Source organism: Ziziphus jujuba, chromosome 12, assembly GCF_031755915.1.
Source record: "Ziziphus jujuba cultivar Dongzao chromosome 12, ASM3175591v1".
Classification (NCBI taxonomy): Eukaryota; Viridiplantae; Streptophyta; class Magnoliopsida; order Rosales; family Rhamnaceae; genus Ziziphus; species Ziziphus jujuba.
In genome coordinates this window covers 19,306,593-19,331,517 of record NC_083390.1, presented here as the reverse complement: position 1 = coordinate 19,331,517, position 24,925 = coordinate 19,306,593, and the positions used below count along the sequence as shown (strand labels likewise).

At 35.1% G+C, this 24,925-nt stretch overlaps 1 protein-coding gene across 1 annotated transcript; it reads right to left on the bottom strand.

The window, feature by feature from the left end:
* Positions 1-315: 315 nt before the first annotated feature.
* On the bottom strand, positions 316-15,527 carry LOC107429269 (terpene synthase 10). The gene is made up of 7 exons (XM_016039922.4): positions 15,274-15,527; positions 14,679-14,943; positions 13,687-14,065; positions 1,590-1,808; positions 1,336-1,474; positions 943-1,191; positions 316-739 (listed from the first exon to the last, which is right to left on the bottom strand). Exons 1-7 carry the CDS (start codon positions 15,505-15,507, stop codon positions 443-445), a joined length of 1,782 nt encoding a protein of 593 aa, XP_015895408.4. The 5' UTR covers positions 15,508-15,527; the 3' UTR covers positions 316-442.
* Between the last annotated feature and the right edge of the window lie 9,398 nt (positions 15,528-24,925).

The following is a 24,925-nucleotide window of genomic DNA, read 5'->3' as shown; positions in this document are numbered from 1 at the left end:
TTTTACAAATTGAAAAACTTGAAATCATAAAAAACTGGACAAAAAGGCTAGAAAAATTATAATGTGGTTCTTAATCATAACATGGAAAGCACAACAAAGTTATACACACTCGCATAAAATGCTTACACATGATATGATATTGCCATTATAAAAAGAATAAGAAAGAAATGATAAATAGAAAAATAACAACCGTGAAACTTGTAATAAAAAAAATCGAAACAATAGTATACGTACGGTTTTTTTTTTTTTTTTTTTCAAAGCTTGTGCTATGAATACTATTGCCACCAAAAAAAAAAAAAAAAAAAGCCTGTGCTATTAGTAGATAAAAATTGATGGATTAATAATAATAATAATAATAATAATAATCCGGGCTTTGGTTTTGGATATTTAATTTGCGGAAAGAGAAGAATAAAGCACTTCATTTGTGCTATTATATGTTTAGCTAGATGGGAATGGGATTAATAAGCAATGACAAAACACGGTCTTTTGTTTCTCCATCTGGCACACCATGTCCATCTCCATGTTGGTACATGCATTGGGCCGTTCTAGCAAGATTCATTGCCATTCTGAAAAAAGTCCCGGATAAGGGACAGTTTGCATTTCCATAATCTTCGTTCATCTTCTTCCATGTTTCATCCATAGAAAATTTGATGTATTTCCCAGCATCATCTTCGGAGGTGCCGGTTTCGTACACATAACACTGGATTGATTTTGGAACATCACCTCTTTCTAATTCATCCTAAATATTGCCAAAAAAATATATATATTGAAAAGAAATAATATTAGCATGCTATAGGCATATATATATATATTTAATCTAGTAAAATAAAACATTTAGAAAATAATTACTACGTTTCATATATAATTCGGATCCTAATTATAATTTGTTAATTTAGTTGTTATGAAGGTAGCTAAATCAGTTGATGATATAGCTTTGTTTACCGATGATGTTCCCAAATCATCAGCAAGTCGTACAATCATTGACGGCCAACGAAGTATGTTGGGGTGGTCTTCCAAGAACTGCAAAGCCTCTTGTGTAATGGGATTTGAAACAAACAAATAGGCATTGACCAGCACAATAGGACCCCCTATTGAAATCCATGCATTCTCCATGTACTCTTCAAATCTTGGAGTATACCCACTATGATACCACTTTGCCTCTTGTAAGTAACACTTACAGAGATCTGCCCACTGAAAATTTAAGTAGCAATACAGAAACAATTTATAATTTATAAAAAAAACAAAAAATAAAAAAAAACAGTGATACATATAAAGGTTAAAAAAATGATTAAGGTTCATTAACCATGACATTAGAAATTATAGCGAAATTATTACCGCTTTTTTGAGGTATTTAATGATGTGAAGTCCTTGGTCTTTGAGCACATCAAAGGCCATTTCATTTACTGAATTGTGAAGGGCAAGAAAACATATCTTCATATAATATGGCAGCTGGTCCATTGCATCCATATCCCAACTATATGTATAACAACACATTAACCCAAAAAAAAAAAAAAAAAAAAAAGGCTTAGTTCTAGTTATAAAGTAAAACAAAGTAATCAATTGCTAGTTAAATATCCTTAATTAATTACCTCTCAACAGCATCTGTAAAGAGCTCCAGTTCTTCTAAGGTACCATAAATATCATATACATCATCAATTACTGTGACTAGTGAAAAAGACTTGGTGGTCATTCTTCTAAAATATCCAAATTGAGGCTCATATGCCATTCCCGCTGTCCATAGGAAACTCTCCATCAACCTGTCCCTCGCAAAACTCAACTTTTCTCCAAGTCGACTTCTACTCCACCACCTTCAGCATGCACATACATACATACATACATATATCAAAAAGGAAGTCCGTATAGAAATTCAGAATTGCCTATCTTTGTATAATTTCAAGTGAAGTCAAAAAATCAAGTCTATGAAAATATATATGTAAATCTTTGAATTTCTTGATAAAAAAACTAGCATGCTATTAATTAAACGAAATCAATAAAACTTTTGCTTGATATTTATTCATCAAAATATATTCCGTGATCAACATATGAGTTCATAAGCATATCATATTTTTGGAAACTTGAAACTGAATACAATTACTTATCTAAAGTAGTAGATAAAGAAGGCATTGCAACTTGAATTCAATTGAATTCTATGCATTGAATTATGCTCTCTTGAACCAGCTCTCTCAATGGCAAACTTGTAAGCATGTACAACGCTAGCCTCAAAACAATTGGACCTTTATATAGTTTCCGAGTTTGCATACACAATCAACACATGTCTATATACATGTCACCATTTTCACTTATTCTTGACACATATGCACCCACATGTCACAAATTCATAAATATTATAATAAAATCATATATTTATAAAAATAATAATTTTAATAAAAAAAATATAATGCTTATTCACTTAGGTTCATAAATAAGGCTTAACTAAAGAGAAAAATTGGTCTTTTGGTTTGATGGACAAACTAAAGCATTATAAGAGAATGAGTTCAAAAAAATTCACAATAAATATCAACTAAATAGAATGTTCAATTCCATTATTGAAACATAAATATCAATTAAGTAAGTTATATAATTATTGGTCGCCTACAAACATAAAAAATTCTAACATTTCTCTCATGTATATTATCTTTTAATTTCTTAATGGATTCTAATCTTCAAACATAGTGTTAATGTCAGGACCCGTCCAAAGTTCCCCACCGGAACCCTAGACAAGCCCTGATCCCAGGGAAACCCTACCGGACCTTTCTGTGGAAGATCCGGCAGAACCTCCCCTAAGGGATGGACTTACCACAAAATTTCCTGCACTGAAAACACACTTCTATAATTGTTCCCTTATTCCTCCCACAGTACGACGAACTGGTTCCACAAATTTCAGCACTCCAAAATAAAAATACAGTAATCCAGTGCAATACAAATACATAAGTGTCCCATACAGTATACAGAGCTTTATGAAGTACTACAAAATACAGAATACAGCAAAAGTGAACGAAATATTACAACTGCAGTAAAAGAAGAACAAGGTACTGCGCGAACAAATACAGCGAGGAAGATCAAGTCCGCTCCGAGTGAACACCGACAACCTGGTACCTAGAGGAACGGAATTTAAGAGTGTGAGATGCTAATCATCTCAGTGAGCGACCCTACTACTCTACACTATCATACCACGGTAATAGGTATATAAATAATAATTATTTGGAAATAATAATGTCTCTCAAAACCCTTACAATTCTCTCAGTTGGAAAGGTTCCCCTTTTAAAACATTTTCACAAAACCCTTTATTCATATTTCCCGAAAACCAAGACATCAATTAAATACCAGAAGCGGTAACAATTATATTTTTAATTCTAATTCAGTTTCCAAACATTTTATTTTTAAAACACAGTTCTGAAAATAATTTGATGCACCCACTATATACCAGTGGCGCCAACAGTACTCAGCGTCCCAAGGTACCGCCAGACAGGAGGTTATAGAAAGAAACCGGCATACGGTCGCGTGGCGTCCCACTGCGCCGCTGCTAACCTGGTGTCCCGGCCAATGGGGGGTGGCCGCCCTCTCCGATGGCATCCACAGGACACCCTCATAATATCAACCGCGCGCTACTCACACCCACCTGCGCGCTAATCATATCCGTGTGCACAATATCCATATCACATATACCATATCACATAATCAGAACACCAGTACGTGCACGGTGCATCTAAAAATCATAAAATCCACAATTTAAATTATAAAACAAATTTCACATTTTTCATAAACATAGCGGGCATAATCCATCCGCTTGAACCGGGAAATTCTCCACAATTTCCTTATAATTAATACCATAAATCCCATGATTTTCAAATCCACCAACTCCCAAATCCATCAATTCAAATATCCACATTTTTTCCAAGCATAAATAATTCTCAAAATCTCATAATCAAATCTCATAATATTTCATGGGCATATTTTATAAAAATTGAAATCACCAACATAACCAAATATTTTCCTTGAAATATTTGAAATTCAAATCGTGCCCAATTTACCATTAAAACCACACCAATTTCAAAATCCTCAAAACCATAAAATAATTCCACACGGCATAAATTTGTAGAATTCGCATTTTCTTAAATCCAATAAATTCATAAATAATTCTACAATAAATCCAATAAATATTTGGCACATAGAAATTAAATTCCAAATATTTAATTCACACATAATATATTCATCAATTAAATTCCCCAAAATTAATTTGAAGGTGGGTCACTCACCTTGTGCACGTATCTCAATCAAGATCCTCCGCAGGATCGACTCCGCTACTTGCACGTGCACCTAAAACATCCACAGTACCAAAACCACAAATATTAATATTTTATTCGGGTAATCCCCAAATGGGTACCCGGGGAGCGAACACCAAACGATAACTAAAATTTACGAATTATATACCGAATCGAAGCTCGAGTGATGCTAATCACAGATCCGGTCTTAATTTCCGATGATCGTACCCGACGGGGTCGGAATTTTATCGGGAAGCTTTTCGGGTTTCGGCTCCGCAATTCTCCCAAACCGTCGCGAATTGGTGGAAACGGAAGTCGGATTTGGGTTCAGGAGGTCGAACACTGCGGACTGGAGCTGGCCGGAATTTTCGGGGTACTCGCCACGGAATTTTCGGAACAGTACTTTCCGGCGGGCCGCCACGTCACCGGCAACCGTCGCCGGAACAGTAATTTCCGACGGTGGCCGTTTGCTGTGAAATTTTGCAGATTTGTAGATCGTGAGGAGAGCAATCCAACGGGACCGACGGTGAGCAAAACGGAGGTCGGACGGCGGAGAAATCACCGTTTGAAGATTTTCGACCCCTCGCCGGAAAACGCTCCGATCCCGGCGCGTCGGTGGTCCGATGGTCGTGATTTTTGGTGGGTAGGCCGGACTTGAGGAGAGGATCAAGGCTGTCAGGCGCGTGTGGCCGGAAAATGGCCGGAACAGTGCCGATTCGCGGTGGCCGGCGGTGGAGGGGAAAAATCGCCGCCAAACTTCGGACGTCCGATCCGGGCGCGTCCGGCGGCCGTTCGCCGTGAAATTTGGAGGTTTTGCCGGAAATGAGGTGGGCAATCTGGCTGGCCGGCGCGTGTACAGTAACTAGGCCGGAAAAACGTGAAAATGGCCGGCGGCCGGCGGGTCCTCTTTCTCTCTTTCTCTCTCCTCTCTCTCTTTCTCTCTCTTCTCTCTCTTTCTCTCTCTTCCCCGAGAGTTTTTCAAAATTAAAACCCTGCGTGACACTGTTCATGCCACGTGGACCACTCAGAAGCTGACACGTGGCATTTCACTGTTCACGACCCAAAAACATTAAAATAATACGGTATCCGGTAAACTTCAAACGTCCATAACTTTTTAACCGGATGTCCGATTTAAGCGTGCCGCTAGTCTATGAACTCGTATCGACGAGTACTTTACAACCATACAAGAGTCAACTCACAATTACATCACAAGAAAAAGTCAACTCCCGGCACCTTTTAGACAGTTTACACTTCAACTTGTTTTGCCCATAACTTTCAAACCGTAGCTCCGTTTTCGACGTGCTACTAGTCTACGAACTCAGGGCGTCATGCACTTCGCCACGGTACCCTGGTCAACTCGAAATTCCCACCGAGTCAAAAAGTCAACTTTGACCCCTTCGGTCAACGGTCAACGATCAACCTCGGTCAACGTGCGCGGATTCCGGTGCGATTCGGGACGGGGTGTTACAGCCTTCCCCCCTTACAAAAATTTCGTCCTCGAAATTTCCGCACGTCACTGGAACAGATACGGGTACTGCTCACGCATCTGTGCTTCGGGTTCCCACGTTGCTTCCTCGACCAAGTGGTTCCGCCATAAGACCTTAACTAGAGGAATAGTCTTGTTGCGTAGCGTGCGTTCCTCGCGATCCAAAATCTGTACTGGCTGCTCCACATACGAAAGATCTTCCCTTATCTCTATATCCGGACTCTCGAGTACGTGCGAAGGGTCTGCAATATACTTCCGTAGCATCGACACATGAAACACGTTGTGTACTCGAGCTAGCTCTTCCGGTAACGCCAACCTATACGCCACCGGGCCAATCCTCTCCGTAACCTCGTAAGGCCCAATATAACGAGGACCCAACTTACCTCGTCGTCCAAAACGTACTACTCCTTTCCATGGAGATAGTTTTAGGAATACCCAATCTCCTACCTCGAATTCCAAATCCTTTCTACGCACATCGGCGTAACTCTTCTGTCTATCTTGGGCAACCTTCAATCGATCCCTAATGATCTTCACCTTGTCCAAGGTCATCCTTAAATACTCAGATCCGACCGCATTAGTTGTTGCAAGGAGCCTCTCTTCTCCTACCTCACTCCAACACAAAGGTGTCCGACACTGCCTCCCATATAAAGCTTCATACGGGGACATTCCAGTACTCGCTTGATAACTGTTGTTGTAGACAAACTCTATCAGTGGCAGTTGTTCATCCCAGCTACCGCTAAATTGCATAATGCAAGACCTTAGCATGTCTTCTAATGTCTGGATTGTGCGCTCTGCTTGTCCATCAGATTGTGGGTGAAAAGCGGTGCTGTAGTTAAGTCTTGCTCCTAGTGCATCAGCCAACTTCCGCCATAGTCGTGAAGTAAAGCGCGGATCTCGATCGGAGACGATGGCTAACGGTACTCCATGAAGACTTACAATGCGTTGCACGAACAACTGGGCTAACTTCTCGGGCGAAAAACGTTCTCGTACCGGTAGGAAGTGTGCCGACTTGGTGAGACGATCAATGATTACCCAAATGCCGTCGTACCTTCTAGGTGTGGAAGGAAGCTTGAATACGAAGTCCATGTTGAGTTCTTCCCACTTCCACACGGGAATCGGTAAAGGTTGGAGTAGTCCCGAAGGCTTCTGTCTTTCTGCTTTCACTTGTTGACAAATCAAACATTTTGATACAAAGTCTGCCACTTCTCTCTTCATACCAATCCACCAATAATACTTAACAAGCGTCCGATACATCTTGGTACTCCCAGGATGCATCGCATACATCGAGCTATGCGCCTCCTCCAAAATCTCCTTCTTGAGTCCTGGGATATCCGGAACGCAAAGTCGTCCTTTATACACGAGGGCTCCATCCCTCCTTATGGAAAATTCCGGATCAAGACCTTCTTGTACCTTGCCCTTAATTGTCCTCAACTTAGGATCTTCCATTTGGGTCTCTACTATACGATCCACCAACACCGGTCGTACCTGGAAGCTAGCCATGAGAACTCCTGAAGGATGCATATGCATTAACACCCCCATCTTCTTCAACTCCACCATGAGAGGTAGTTGGATGACTTGGATGTGAGCAAGGGATCCAGTAGCCTTCCTACTCAAAGCATCTGCCACTACATTCGCCTTACCCGGGTGATAGTCAATCACACAGTCATAATCCTTTAACAACTCCATCCATCGCCTTTGCCTCATATTTAACTCCTTCTGAGTGAAAATATACTTGAGGCTCTTGTGGTCGGTATAGATTTGGCACGTGGCCCCATACAAGTAGTGCCTCCACTTCTTTAGAGCAAAGACTACCGCCGCCAATTCTAAGTCGTGCGTAGGGTAATTCTGTTCGTGCTGCTTCAATTGCCGAGATGCATACGCTACCACCCTTTGATTCTGCATTAGCACGCAACCCAACCCTTGATGGGATGCATCACAATAAACTTCAAAACCTTCATTCCCATCAGGTAAAGTTAAAACAGGTGCGGATGTCAACTTTTGCTTCAACTCCTGAAAACTCTGTTCACACCTGTCCGTCCAACTAAATTCAACATTCTTTCGGGTCAATCTATGAAGCGGCCCGGCAATCCTTGAAAACCCTTCAATAAAACGACGGTAGTAACCCGCTAATCCAAGAAAACTTCGTACCTCCCTCACAGTGGTAGGGCGCTCCCAACTCAACACTGCCTTTACCTTGTCAGGGTCCACATAGATACCTTCTGCCGACACGATATGTCCGAGAAAACCCACTTGATTCAACCAGAATTCACACTTGTCGAATTTAGCATATAGCTGATGCTGCCTTAGAGTTTGGAGCACTCTCTTCAAATGCCTCACGTGCTCTTCTTGGCTCCTTGAATAGATCAGAATGTCATCGATAAATACAATGACAAAATGATCCAAGTACGGACGAAACACCCTATTCATCAAGTCCATGAAAGCTGCTGGGGCATTGGTGAGTCCGAACGACATCACTAGGAATTCATAATGTCCGTACCTCGTCCTAAAGGCAGTCTTAGGAATGTCCGACTCTCGGATCCTTAACTGATGGTATCCCGACCTCAAGTCGATCTTGGAGAACACCTTGGCACCTTGGAGTTGGTCGAATAGATCATCTATCCTTGGCAACGGATAGCGATTAGGAATGGTGACCTTATTAAGTTGTCGGTAGTCTATACACAGCCTTAGACTACCATCCTTTTTCTTTACAAACAAAACTGGGGCTCCCCACGGCGATATACTTGGTCTAATAAACCCCTTATCTACCAAATCTTGCAACTGGACCTTTAGCTCCCTTAACTCCGCTGGAGCCATCCGATACGGTGGTAGAGAAATAGGCACGGTGCCTGGAATCAATTCAATGGGAAAGTCAACTTCCCTTTCCGGAGGCAATCCTGGTAACTCCTCAGGAAACACGTCCGGGAAATCCCTCACAACGGGCATGTCTTCCAACCTGACCCCACTTACTCGGGTATCTATCACATGAGCCAAATACCCCTGGCAACCTTTATTCAGTAGCTTCTTGGCGGTAAGGGTAGATATCAACCTCGGTAAGGGCCTTCCAACTCCTCCACGGAATACTACTTTTGGCAACCCTGGCCTCCTGAATGTAACTTCCTTGCTGAAACAGTCTACAGATGCATGGTTCCTTGCCAACCAATCCATGCCCAAAATTACATCAAGTCCGGACAGATCCAACAGGATCAAGTCCGCCTCCATCACTTGATCTTCGATGCAGAAGAAACATTCCTTGATTAACTGGCTAGGCCACAAGGATTCTCCTGCAGGAGTGGCTATCTCTACTAGACATTCTAAAGGAGTAGGGGTCATACCGACCCGAGTGACGAATTCCTTGGAGATGAATGAATGTGTTGCTCCCGGGTCTATAAGTACTAATGCATCATTACCAAATATATTCAACGTACCTGCCACGACGTCCGGTGTAGCTAGGGCCTCCTGCTGCGTCATCGCAAACACTCGACCCTGCCCTGTCTGCTGGGGCCTCCGTCCTCTACCCCTGCTCGGTCCAACAGGCTGTGGGACTGATCCCGATGAACCTCCTACTGCATAACTCCCTCGGGAACTCTGACCCCGCGATCCACTGGCCTGATGTGATGGTGGGCTCGCCCCTAACACTCCCGCCTCTCCATAAGGGCAATTTCTCTTAATATGTCCCGCCTGTCCACACTGAAAGCACACACCCTCAAACTGGCAAATCCCATGGTGTGCTCTATTGCAACGTCTGCAGAATGGCTTGGGGCTAAACCCAGAGTGCTGATATGAGCTCGTGCCGCCGCTGATGGAATGGCGCGCTGGTTGGGGCATACGATAGCCGCCTCTCCTCTGAAATCTGCCTCGAGGGCTGAACCCACCACTGTCTGAGCCTGAACTATGACTCTTCTTAGATGCCCCCTGTCGAGGTACCCCGCTGTACGAACCTTCGAACGGTCTGCGCCTCGAGGGTCTGTGTATCTCCGCCTGTCTCTCTAGCTCGAGCGCTGCATCCCTGGCGGACTGATAGGTGGGGTGTACTGACCCAGAAAGGGTGTAGCCGATGCTCTCGTTCAACCCGTCTATGAACCTCACCTTCTTCGCGTGATCGTCGGGAATCAAGTGCATGCAGAACTCTGACAGCTCCCGGAACCTCCTCTCGTACTCTGTCACCGTCATGTTTCCCTGGCGCAGTCCCTCGAACTCTCTCCTTCTCGCCTCACGGTAGGCAGGAGGACAGAACTCAGTAGAGAAGGCAATCTTGAACTGGTCCCACGTATGCCTTCTGCGGGTCTTCTCCATTTGCCACCACTTCCGGGCGTCTCCCTCTAACATGAACCCAGAAATCCTCACCATATCCTCATCGGGGCACTGCATCCCCTCTTCCAAGATTTTCTCCATGCTGGATAGCCACTTCAAGGCTGCAGCTGGGCCTTGGCTTCCATCGAACTCCACGGCTCCTAAACGTCGAGCCTGATCCACGGATCGGTTACTAGAGCTTGAACCTCCTAAGGCTCTAGTTAGCTGAGAGACCAGATCTCTAAGGCTTGATCGACTCCCGGAACTCTCAGCCGAGCATTCCCGAGTTCTACGTGTGTCCCGCCGACTCATCGTAGTCGATTAAAAACTGAAGAAACAAACAAGAGTTTAGAAACAGGGACACTTAAGCACGATTACAAAAGGAAGGAATTTACGGATGGGCTGTACAGCAATGCACAGTCCCTTAGGATTACAAGAACCTATGCTCTGATACCAACTGTCAGGACCCGTCCAAAGTTCCCCACCGGAACCCTAGACAAGCCCTGATCCCAGGGAAACCCTACCGGACCCTTCTGTGGAAGATCCGGCAGAACCTCCCCTAAGGGATGGACTTACCACAAAATTTCCTGCACTGAAAACACACTTCTATAATTGTTCCCTTATTCCTCCCACAGTACGACGAACTGGTTCCACAAATTTCAGCACTCCAAAATAAAAATACAGTAATCCAGTGCAATACAAATACATAAGTGTCCCATACAGTATACAGAGCTTTATGAAGTACTACAAAATACAGAATACAGCAAAAGTGAACGAAATATTACAACTGCAGTAAAAGAAGAACAAGGTACTGCGCGAACAAATACAGCGAGGAAGATCAAGTCCGCTCCGAGTGAACACCGACAACCTGGTACCTAGAGGAACGGAATTTAAGAGTGTGAGATGCTAATCATCTCAGTGAGCGACCCTACTACTCTACACTATCATACCACGGTAATAGGTATATAAATAATAATTATTTGGAAATAATAATGTCTCTCAAAACCCTTACAATTCTCTCAGTTGGAAAGGTTCCCCTTTTAAAACATTTTCACAAAACCCTTTATTCATATTTCCCGAAAACCAAGACATCAATTAAATACCAGAAGCGGTAACAATTATATTTTTAATTCTAATTCAGTTTCCAAACATTTTATTTTTAAAACACAGTTCTGAAAATAATTTGATGCACCCACTATATACCAGTGGCGCCAACAGTACTCAGCGTCCCAAGGTACCGCCAGACAGGAGGTTATAGAAAGAAACCAGCATACGGTCGCGTGGCGTCCCACTGCGCCGCTGCTAACCTGGTGTCCCGGCCAATGGGGGGTGGCCGCCCTCTCCGATGGCATCCACAGGACACCCTCATAATATCAACCGCGCGCTACTCACACCCACCTGCGCGCTAATCATATCCGTGTGCACAATATCCATATCACATATACCATATCACATAATCAGAACACCAGTACGTGCACGGTGCATCTAAAAATCATAAAATCCACAATTTAAATTATAAAACAAATTTCACATTTTTCATAAACATAGCGGGCATAATCCATCCGCTTGAACCGGGAAATTCTCCACAATTTCCTTATAATTAATACCATAAATCCCATGATTTTCAAATCCACCAACTCCCAAATCCATCAATTCAAATATCCACATTTTTTCCAAGCATAAATAATTCTCAAAATCTCATAATCAAATCTCATAATATTTCATGGGCATATTTTATAAAAATTGAAATCACCAACATAACCAAATATTTTCCTTGAAATATTTGAAATTCAAATCGTGCCCAATTTACCATTAAAACCACACCAATTTCAAAATCCTCAAAACCATAAAATAATTCCACACGGCATAAATTTGTAGAATTCGCATTTTCTTAAATCCAATAAATTCATAAATAATTCTACAATAAATCCAATAAATATTTGGCACATAGAAATTAAATTCCAAATATTTAATTCACACATAATATATTCATCAATTAAATTCCCCAAAATTAATTTGAAGGTGGGTCACTCACCTTGTGCACGTATCTCAATCAAGATCCTCCGCAGGATCGACTCCGCTACTTGCACGTGCACCTAAAACATCCACAGTACCAAAACCACAAATATTAATATTTTATTCGGGTAATCCCCAAATGGGTACCCGGGGAGCGAACACCAAACGATAACTAAAATTTACGAATTATATACCGAATCGAAGCTCGAGTGATGCTAATCACAGATCCGGTCTTAATTTCCGATGATCGTACCCGACGGGGTCGGAATTTTATCGGGAAGCTTTTCGGGTTTCGGCTCCGCAATTCTCCCAAACCGTCGCGAATTGGTGGAAACGGAAGTCGGATTTGGGTTCAGGAGGTCGAACACTGCGGACTGGAGCTGGCCGGAATTTTCGGGGTACTCGCCACGGAATTTTCGGAACAGTACTTTCCGGCGGGCCGCCACGTCACCGGCAACCGTCGCCGGAACAGTAATTTCCGACGGTGGCCGTTTGCTGTGAAATTTTGCAGATTTGTAGATCGTGAGGAGAGCAATCCAACGGGACCGACGGTGAGCAAAACGGAGGTCGGACGGCGGAGAAATCACCGTTTGAAGATTTTCGACCCCTCGCCGGAAAACGCTCCGATCCCGGCGCGTCGGTGGTCCGATGGTCGTGATTTTTGGTGGGTAGGCCGGACTTGAGGAGAGGATCAAGGCTGTCAGGCGCGTGTGGCCGGAAAATGGCCGGAACAGTGCCGATTCGCGGTGGCCGGCGGTGGAGGGGAAAAATCGCCGCCAAACTTCGGACGTCCGATCCGGGCGCGTCCGGCGGCCGTTCGCCGTGAAATTTGGAGGTTTTGCCGGAAATGAGGTGGGCAATCTGGCTGGCCGGCGCGTGTACAGTAACTAGGCCGGAAAAACGTGAAAATGGCCGGCGGCCGGCGGGTCCTCTTTCTCTCTTTCTCTCTCCTCTCTCTCTTTCTCTCTCTTCTCTCTCTTTCTCTCTCTTCCCCGAGAGTTTTTCAAAATTAAAACCCTGCGTGACACTGTTCATGCCACGTGGACCACTCAGAAGCTGACACGTGGCATTTCACTGTTCACGACCCAAAAACATTAAAATAATACGGTATCCGGTAAACTTCAAACGTCCATAACTTTTTAACCGGATGTCCGATTTAAGCGTGCCGCTAGTCTATGAACTCGTATCGACGAGTACTTTACAACCATACAAGAGTCAACTCACAATTACATCACAAGAAAAAGTCAACTCCCGGCACCTTTTAGACAGTTTACACTTCAACTTGTTTTGCCCATAACTTTCAAACCGTAGCTCCGTTTTCGACGTGCTACTAGTCTACGAACTCAGGGCGTCATGCACTTCGCCACGGTACCCTGGTCAACTCGAAATTCCCACCGAGTCAAAAAGTCAACTTTGACCCCTTCGGTCAACGGTCAACGATCAACCTCGGTCAACGTGCGCGGATTCCGGTGCGATTCGGGACGGGGTGTTACAGTTAATGTCTCCAAGATTAATAGCTTTGATATAATGTGCATCCATATAAATCTTTCAAATAGAAAATAAAATAATTGAGATATATATACATATATATATATATATATATATATATTTAATGCTTGGTTTTTTAATTACCTGGACACATGTTTCAAATCTTGCTGGTGAGTCGATTGGACCACGTTGAAATCTAATTTGGCAAGCTCAAGCAAAATAGGGTTCATATCTTTGCTCCTTTCATATATATTAATGAACCACCTGCTCTCTAGTCGTGGAACCCTCCAATGAAGTGGAAGCTCCAAGGCATGCCTCACTAATATACTAACTTCATTTTCGTCTTTGTTTTCTTCTACGTATTTTTTTAGATTTTTGATTGTGAAATCCCTTGCTTCCTCTAAAATATTTTCACTCTTTGTTAAATAATATGAAGCTTCATATAATAAAAGCATTCCCAAGGTATCCTCGGATGTGTCCTTTTTGAAATTCCCTGTCTCGTCCTTGAAAACATTAAATGTCTCTGCAATTGGAAATAGCCGCATGAAGTGAGAGTATAAAAATACGACCTTTTAAATAAATATTTTTTAAGCATTACTCTCACCATTTACTATTGTGAAATGTCATTTTTTAGCACCTTCCATTTCTGCTTTTAAGCATTACTCTCACCATTTACTATTGTGAAACGTCATTTTTTAGCACCTTCCATTTCTATTTGCGTTTTAAAGTAATATTAGACTACCAGATATACAATTGAGTATCGACTGGTAGGGGTAAAAATCAAAACAGAGTCGACGGGTATTTTAAAATATAAGTTCATATGGAATCCGTGTTTAATACTAAAGTTGTATGGTCATTATGATCTAAACTGTCAATCTTATGTAACTGGTTTATTTAGATATATTGTCAAGTGGTGTTAGTGTTTGGTATGTATACTATTGGTTAATGATAAAGTTGTAAATGGAAAAGTGACCTTTTCCCACATATCAATCATAACTAAATAGTAAACAAGGAAAACACCTGGTCACATACCTCTTACTTTAATTAAAAAAAAAAAAAAAATTCAACCTAAAAAGTCTTTTTATCAACTAATTAATTGCTATGGCGAAAGCTAATAGTTCCATGAATCGAGTTACCTTGAGGTACAAAATACCCATGTTGTCTAAGAAGTCTAAATTCAAGAGCCGTGGCATACAAATCTCTGCTCTTCCATGTCTGAGAAATATTATTACCATGTAAACCCTTCAATATGCTCTGTATTTCCTCCTCAAAGTGGTAAGATAATCCAAGCCTTTGCAGTATATCAATCAGTTCAAGTTGACTTAGTTTATCTGTCTCCTGATCAAGCATTACTCTTACCTTGTCTTTCAGCGTGTCGACTTGTCTTGCATATCTCTCTCCCTACACAAAATCATTTTCATATCACATTCAGCACTAAAGGTAAAAATTTGAGGTGCTTTTTCTTAATATTGTTATTTGTTTATTTTATTTAATTTTTTTAATCTAATTATTTGTACTTTGTTAATATAAAGTATGTATTAGTAGTACTTATAGTTTGTTAAACATTTTAAAGATATTGGCATGCAAGTATCCTGTACTATGTTATCTTTTGCATATTGCATCCCAAACAATTAAGTAAATTACACATATTTAGATAAAAAAATTTAAAAACCAACCACACTATCAAACAGCATCTAATTAGCAACTACTTTGTTTTTCACATAATACTACCAGATAATTACTTTGCAGTGACTGGATGTACTCGAAGTGCCAAATGGTAGACTGGTAGTTAGCATATCGCCGAGCAACATTTTCTTCGGATTTTTTGACAAAGGATATGCATTTGACACGACACTGAGAATTTCGACCTTTTAACGTTGAAACTGAGATGGGAGCTGAAAATGGTTGCAATCTATAATCTGAAGTCAAAGTGGGGAGCGAAGCAGACAAGCTATGGATAGCCATTGGGATTCTTGACACAGGCGAGGTGCTTGTGAAAGAATGAAGAGGAAAAGAAAATCTACAATTCATTAAGAGTTTACCCTTGTAAGCTTTTATAAATGTGTAGCCCAAAATCATTATTGCAAGGGCACGTTTCCAAAAGAATCTTTTACACTATTTCAGATAATTTCAATTTTATTATAACCACTTCCATCAAAGTTAAATTTTTTTTAGCCACCCAAAGATGTTTCCTAGGATAACTCTCCACTAACCAAAAAAAAATTAAAAAAAAATGTTATGTTCACAAATGGTATTATTTCGTTTGGCTTTGTGTATATATTATGCATATATATATATATATATATATGTATGTATGTATATATAGAGAGAAGGGGGCTCTTTGATCCTTGCACCAATAGTTTAAAAAATCAAAATTTTCTGTGAAAATTATGTAAAAAATTTATTTGTCCAATGTATAAAAAAGAAATTTAGGTTATAAATGAAAATAGGTATAATTTATATAATATATACTGATATTTCTTCATAGTTTCTATGAAATATTTTCTATATAATATATATATTAAATTTTTTATAATTTGGTTTAAAAAATCTATAATTTTTGTAAAAAATTTATTTTACCAACCTATGAAAAGAAAATCTAGTTTATCAATGAACATAAAAGAAAATATGTATAATTTATATAATATATATTGATATTTCTCCATAATTTTATGGATAAATTTCTTTGTAATATATACATTAAATTTTTCACAATTTGGTTAAAAAAAATCTATAAATTTTATGAAAACTTTTAAAATTTCCATCAAATTTTTATAAAAATATTATAAATATCTAAAAATTATTTTTAAAATTTTTTATCAAAAATTTTTATAAATAATATTAATAGTTAGTAAAATTTTTTGCCAAATTAACATTATTATATATTTTTTTTAACTTTTCCAATAATTAAGTAAATAAAAATAAAGAATTCGCATTTAACAAACAATGTTCAAAGTTATACTAGACAAGTTTACTTATTATATTTTTAAAGAAAATTAATGTCACAAATTATAAATTTATGTATCCATTATTATATATTTTGTACAATAATAAATTTAATATTTATATAAATATTATAAATTAAATAAAAAAGAATGTAAATAAAAGTTTAAATATATGCAATAAATATATTCTCTGCAAACTCAGCTAGTCAAAGTTCATATCGATAATATATTAATAAGAATAATGAAAATAAGAATAAAGAGAATAAAAGATACATTTTTAATAATTATTTATTATATTTTATATTTTAAAATAATAATAAACAAAAGACTAATAATTTTCAATTATTCAGAAATTCTTTATAATATTGAATGATATTTATAAAATATAATATAATTATAATAATTATTTTGTATATCTTAATTACTAAATAATTTTATTAAATATGAATTTTTTATATTTTTATTAATAATAATATATTATGAGCATTAACATTTACTTTCAATTGATTGATTAAAATAAAAAAATAATATCCTTCAATATTTTTTTTATTTAATTTGATAACTAATTAATTAAATTAATTAATTTTAAAATTTCAATAAACTTTTTTATTTTTTCATAACTTTCTGTCAATTTTTAATTTTTTTTTATGTATTTTTATCAATATTTAATAATTTTTAATATTATTTTAATTATTTTTATATTTTGAACTTTCATTAATTTTAGTGATATCAAAATTTTAAAACTTTGCTTACACCCAAATTATTAGAAACTACTTCTACGGAGAAAAGAAATAAAAAAGAAAGCTAAGATATTTATGATTCAATCAGATACTTGTTGTTACATGGTACTTTCCGATAATTTCTTTTTTAATTTTAATTTTTTATATTACAACTTGGGGATAAATATTTTAGCTTCACACACACACACACACACACAAACCAACAAGGATGCTGTGGAGGAAGAGACTACGCGAACCACCTGGTTAGACAGATATATTAGCAATGATCCATTGATCCAAATAGTTTTTGGACCAATAATTCCTACAAACAGGCTCTCTTTTGTCTAAATAAAATATAAAAACAGAAAATTAATAGAAAAAATAAAGAAATGGATTTAATCTCAGCATACACTTTCAGAATCAATTATTTATCAATTTGATAATAAAAAGAATTTAGTGTATGATATATATAATATATTTCCTTCTATATATATATTTTTTTTCCTTGAAGAACTTGTAGACAAGGTTTTAAAAATAAAAAATATTTTTGATATTTCTTCGATATATCCGTTTTTCCGTGGGATGGAAATGAAACTTAAGTTCCAAATAGAAACAGATAAAATTTCCATAATATCCATCGAAATTCTTGAAATTTCTTTATAATTTTTATGAAAATTTTCATTCAAATATTCACATCAAATCCTTAACAATTTGGTTAAAAAATCTATAATTTCTATAGAAATTTCCATGAAATTTTCACCAAAATGTCAAAAATATCCATGGGATTTTTCAAATTTTTTTGAATTTTTTAAAAATTCATAAATATTATTGATATTTAGTAAATTTTTTTATCAAATTAACTTCATTGATTTTTTTTTATCTTTTAATTGCCTTTTAAAAATTTATGATATAAACAAAATAGAATGAATTAAATTAAATAACATTACTAAGTTCTATTTATTGAATATTAATAAAATATAAATATAAAAATTATAAATTATATTTTTTAACTTGCCAAATCTTATTGCTGGAAATATCTGTTTTACAAATATGGTAAATAAATGATGAAACATGTATATGTGAATAATAATGTTTATTTTAAGTTTTTGTTTTTTTAAGATTTTTAAAGAAAAAAATCGTTCAAGAGTTCTTATGCCACCGATCATTTTATTATAATATTATATAATTTTATAATTAAAAAATATTTTTATGCCAAAAATAAATAATTTTAATACATCATTTAGTTTTAAAATTAAAAAAATATAAATATGTGTTTGACCATAAAATATTTCATGAAAAAAGCTCTTGCATCGTTGCTACAACAATACTATATAGTTTTGAACAATACTAGGTAGTTTTGAAATTGAGCAGCACTTGTTTGTGCATTATGTAGTTTTGAAATTGAGCAGTACTAGTAACACTTGCTCTGACACTTGCTTGTGCACTCTTGTCTCTGTATATTACACTTCTTTGTGTACTATCTTCTCTCCATATATTACCCGTGCCTTTTATATTTCGCCAAAACCAATACATATTTCATATAAAGTATAGCCCATATTTTTTCATTTTAATTACACAAATGCCCTTTCTAAATACATTTTTTAATGACGCTAATGTCATTAAAATAAAAATACCTTTAATGGCTTTAATATTAATAAACATAAAAATGTTAAAACTAAATTCTCTTGAATTTTTTTTAAAAAAAATATAGATATGTGTATTGAATTCTCTAGTAGTTAAGTGACCCGTGGCTCTCACCAGCTTTAATCCCGTCCAAGGCAATTTCGTGCATATAATATTATTAAAAAAAACTTTAAAAAGCAAAAGGAATTTAAAAAGAGAGAACCATGTCCATAAAGGGCACTTGTGTAATTAAAATGAAGAAATGTGGGCTATATTTCATATGAAGTATGCATTGCTTTTGACAAAAAGGAAAGGACGGTGTAATATGCAGAGACAGGAGAGTGCGGAAGAGGGTGTGAGAGCTAGTGTTGCCAGCACTGCTCTGGAAAATATTGTCATGAGTGTGCTTTTGATTATAAAATATTTTGCGGATAAAATTTTTAAATTATAATTTTATTTAAAAAGTAAGTTTAACGTTTTTGGTTTTAATATTTTTTCTTATATATATTTTTAAATTTTACCAAATTTCAAATTCTTTCGTACAGGAGAGTGCAGAAGTGGATGTGAGAGCTAGTGTTGCCAATACTGTTCTGGAAAATATTCTTTATGAATCATCAGTGTGCTTTTGATTATAAAATATTCTACGAACAAAATTTTTAAATTATGATTTTATTTAAAAAGCAAGTTTAACGTCTTTGGTTTTAATGTTTTTAATATATATTTTTAAATTTTACCAAATTTTAAGTTTTTTCATACAATTTATTTAAATATTTTTTTAAAGATTAATTTAATTATCTTTAAAAAAAAAGGCTCATATTTACTTTTAAACTTTTAAATTTAAATTTTTAATGCACTTGTATTATTATTAATCAAATTTTTAATTGTAAGCTCCAATTAATTATATATTAACATATCTATCTATCTATCTATCTATCTATATATATATATATACGTGGTAAAAATGTAACATATATATATATATATTTATATCTAGTAATCCTAAATGATTAGATTTACAAATTCAAATTTAATATATATCTTAAACTTAACATATGATGTGTGATTGAAAATATGTTTTTTTTTTCCTTGTTGGATTAAAAAAGCATAACTTAAAAATCCCACTCTTTCATTTTCTTCGTATTGTCTTCTACGTAAACAAAACTTTATAATATAATATGTTAAAACTTATTAGCAAAAAATAAAAACTTGATTAGAAAATAAATCTTATACATGTTTCTATGTAATATATTTTTTAAAAAAGCTATTTGATTATAAATCTTATACATGTTTCTACTTAATATATTTTTGTTAAATTTACTCAATATATTTTATATGAAATTTATATTTTTCTTACGTATGTTTCTAAAAGATAACCTTTATAATATTAACCTCCAAAATAAATATATTCTTTTTATGTTATTATTGCACATAATAATTCGTTACAAAATTAAATTTTCTTATAATTATAATTTTTCTTCTACGATAAGAGCATATATATTTGTTGGCTAGAATATACAATGTTAAAGTATATTGAATTTGCATAAATATATTGGTTATTTCTTTATATAGTGTTTTATATTATAGTATTTTTCTTTTTTATTTATTTATTTTTTTTGAAAGACATTTATTTATTCATATTTGATAACATAGGAGAGAACATCTAGACTCAAGATTTGGGAGAGCCATAAGGAATCCTTTCCGTAACAGGTACATATATTAAAAGAGAGTTATTTAATTTCAAACATTTTGATTTTTTTTTTATTATACCAAATTATTTTTCATAATTAGAAGAAAATATTTTAGTTCTCTTTGTAATTCATTTATGTGATCAATAGATATCTTAAATATTTTAATTCTCTGTGTAATTCATTTATGTGATCAATAGGTATCTTACTCATGTTTTTAAATGTATTGTCCCCTGTCCAATTGTAAACATCTAGAATCAAGGCATTGAAGAGCTCTAATGAATCATTTTCATACCAGGTACATATATTAAAAAAGAATTATTTGATTTCAAAGATCTTGATTTTTTTTTATTATACTAAATTATTTTTCATAATTAGAAGAGAATATTTTAATTCTTTTTTGTAATTCATTTATGTGACCAAGAGATATCTTACTCAAATTTATAAATTTAATGAATAAAATTTGTGGCATTTATATTTTTCGCCCCATTTCCAATTTTAGATTTGCCCCTATATGTGTAAATACAAAAATTTAAATTTTTTTTCCCAATTTCGTTCAAATTATATATAAAATCTCAAATTCAATGATGACCAAACTCTATACAAATATATGTACCCAATTCCTAAATAAAGATTCATATATATATATATATAAATATATATTTTTATATACAAATATTAAAAGTGTTATTGTTATTGTTATTGTTATTATTGTTGCTGCTGTTACTCTTATGGTTGTTGTTATGATTATTATTATTATAAGATAATGGCTAATGGAGGAAGCCAACGCGATCCTGCACAGGAACATGGTTTTTTAATTGAAAGTTATAAAAATGGAACAATATGCAAATATTGTAATTGTGTGATGAAGAGTGGTGGAGTAACAAGATCAAAGTACAACTTTAGTTGTATTGATCCCTCACACAACATACATCCTTGTGATCAAGTGCCTCCTGAAGTTAAAAAATTCATAACAAATTTGTTAAAAGGAAAACAACAATGCAAGATCAAAAAAGCAAATAGAATGGAAGAGATTCGTGCAGATTTATTAGGACAACTGCATGCTGAAGCATATGATATGGATGAAGAAGATGATGATGACATAGCATATCCACCTGGGATGGATTCATATGAGAAAAACGATTATCGAGGGGCAATTCATGCTTCTAATCAATCAGAGTAGGAAATAAGTCATCTCCATAAAGTTCCATATCAGGCTTAAGGAGGCAAATTTAGCAATTATGCTAAATCTGCAATACAACGAACACAGAGGTTTAAAGAACCATAATAAAGATTTATTGCATCAAGCTTATATAAGTTTTCTCAAGCAAAGTAAAAAAGTATATAAAAAAAAATTTTCTGGAGAAATAAAAGAAGGTATGAGAAGAGTAATGAGTAAATTTTTTATTTATGAAAATTTACTAGCAAATAAAGCATCGTCCCATTATTTTAAGAATTTGATAGTAGAATGCCAACAAGCAGGGCTAGGTATAGAACCTTCAAGCCTTTATGAGATAAGCACAAAATATTTGGATATGGAGTATGAAGAGATAAAAGACTATGTAAACAAAATGAAATCCAAGTAGGAAACTTATGATTGTACAATCATGTGTGATAGATGGATAGGTCCCACCAGGATGTCTATTATTAATTTCATGGTTTACTCAAAAGAAAGCACAGTTTTTCTAAAATCTATTGATGCTTCAAATTAGATAAAGGATCATAATACATATATCAACAATTGAAGAAAATAATTATGGAAGTTGGGAAGAAAAATGTGGTACAAATCGTAACAGATAATGGCTCTGCATTTGTTAAAGGTGGGAAGAATTTGATGCAAGATTACAATTTGTACTGGACTTTATGTGCAGCACATTACATTGATCTCATATTTAAGATATTGGAAAGAATGAGAATGTGGCTAATATGATAGAGCAAGCTAGAATAATCATAACTTACATCTACAATCATAATTGGTTGCTAGCAAAGATGCATGAAACTTGCAAATGTGACATTATTCGTCCTGGACTTATACGATTTGCCACAAACTATCTTTTGCTTGATAGCTTCGTTAAAATGAAAGCAGGACTTAAGCAACTATTCACATATACTGATTGGACTAATCATAATTATAGTGCTTCAAAAGAAGGTTAAACAATGGAAAATATAGTACTTAATCATACATTTTGGAATCAAGCACATAAGGTGTGTAAATTATTTGAGCATTTATATAAGTTTTTACATATTATTAACACTGAGGTTTATCCAACAATGCGAGTAGTGTACGAGTTTATGTGGATTGTTAAAGAGGAACTTGACAAGATGCATGCTGCAAAGTAGATATTAAAGATTATCAATAATAGGTGGGATAAAACCTCAAAGCATTCATTGCATGCAGCAAGTATAAGCTCATAGTCAATTTGCATAAAATATGTTAGACTTTTATTTTTTTGTTAACATAAAATACTTTATATCTTCATTGTTTATCTCTAATTATATATATATATATATACATATATTTCCTTTTATATAGCTTGTTATTGGAATCCTCAGTACCAATATAGGCCTAGGGTTGAAAAAGATTCTAATATTATAAAGGCTATACACGATATCTATGCTACATTGGATCCTAAATCAACCATAATTGGCTAGTTTGGAAAGAAGGTATAATGATGATAACTTATTAACGTAATAAATTCAAGTTGAGGGATATGGACGCTGAAGAAGAAAATCATCAATACTTGGATCTAACAATAATATTTGAAACTATAATGGAAGATGATGATGAAGAGGGCAACCAAATGTACCAATGGATTAAAGATATTCATTTAGATGATCATGAATAGAATCTTGATCCAAAGATTGCTCAACAAGCTGAAAAAAAAGAAATAAATGTTCAAAAAGTGATTGCTAAAGAAGTAAATTCTAGTAATGGTAATTCATTTCAAATGTTTATGAGAGAGCCAACTAGAGCTTCAGGTCCATCAGTTAGTAGACATTCACAATTTGAAACTCTTAGTTGTCACTTTAGCTCAAGTGATGATAAAAATAACTTCAATAAATTACCTGAATTAGAAGTAAAATAGTTAGTAGCCAAAAGAAATCACCAAGTCGAGAAGTTGGATTAAGTGCATTTACTGGTGAACAATATTATACACATGCAACACAAGATGAAGATCATAGAAGTAGAGATACAGGTCAAGAAATTTGTGTTCTTGGAAAAGACTATATACGTAAAGAGAAATAATGGAGATGTTATCACAAGAAGATGATTCAATTTCTACGAATTTTGGATTAATGCGGGTTGGAAGTCATTTTCATAACCCATATTCAATGGATATTTTTAGAATGTCATCAAGTAGCAACTCATGAGTATTATCTCAAACTCACCTATCAGAAAGTAGTAGTTATGCATATAGTCAACCGATAATATAAGATCCATATGATTGACATATTAATAATTATATGCAAAATTATCAGAGAAAGATATTTTTTCATAACTAGTTCTCATATTTCATATATCAAAATCAAAATAAAGAAGAGACCGATGATTTTCAACCATCCAGAAGTTTTATATGGTATTAAGATAATATTTATGAAATACAATGTAATTGTAATAATCTTTTTTATATATTTTAGTTAATAAATAATTTTATCAAATATATATTTTTGACATATTTTTATTAATAATAATTTATTTATAGTCATTGTGCTTATTATAAATTGACTAAAAAGAATATAATATCCATTCAATATTTTAGGAAGTTTTATAATCAGTTTGATATTTGATAGATTAAATAAGCTAATTATCAAGTTTTAATAAAATTTTTTATTTTTCAAAATAAAATTTCATCATTTTTTATAATTTTTTTATCGATATTCGATATTTCTATTAAAATTTTCTTATTTTGACTTCTAAATATTTACGTCGATATAGTTTTTTTGAATATTGCTTGTAGATGGTAAAAATTATAAATAATTATTTATTATAATTTAAAAAAATTTTGCTTTGCATACTTAAATAATATATTACACTAACTAAAATAAAAACATAGCAATTAGTAATATTTTAATGAACAGTTGATTAATGAATATTTGAATGAACAGTTGATTAATGATTTGAGTTCTGAATAGCTCACTTATCCTTGGAATTTTGAATTCTTCCACTATTATCGTTGATATCTTGTGCTTAAAAGTTTTGTTTGAACAGCACCACCAATACTAAAATCCTCCATCCCAAATTTATTTAAAAAAATGGCAATTCTAATTTATTTCAGGCTGTGCTAATAAAGTTAATGATCTGATGAAGTAGTTGATTTGATAGCTAAGAAAATACCTAGTAGATCTTTACCTTCCAAGCGGGAGACTGTTGTTCATATTTTTCTAATAATCTTCTTAGCGTAACTTTTTT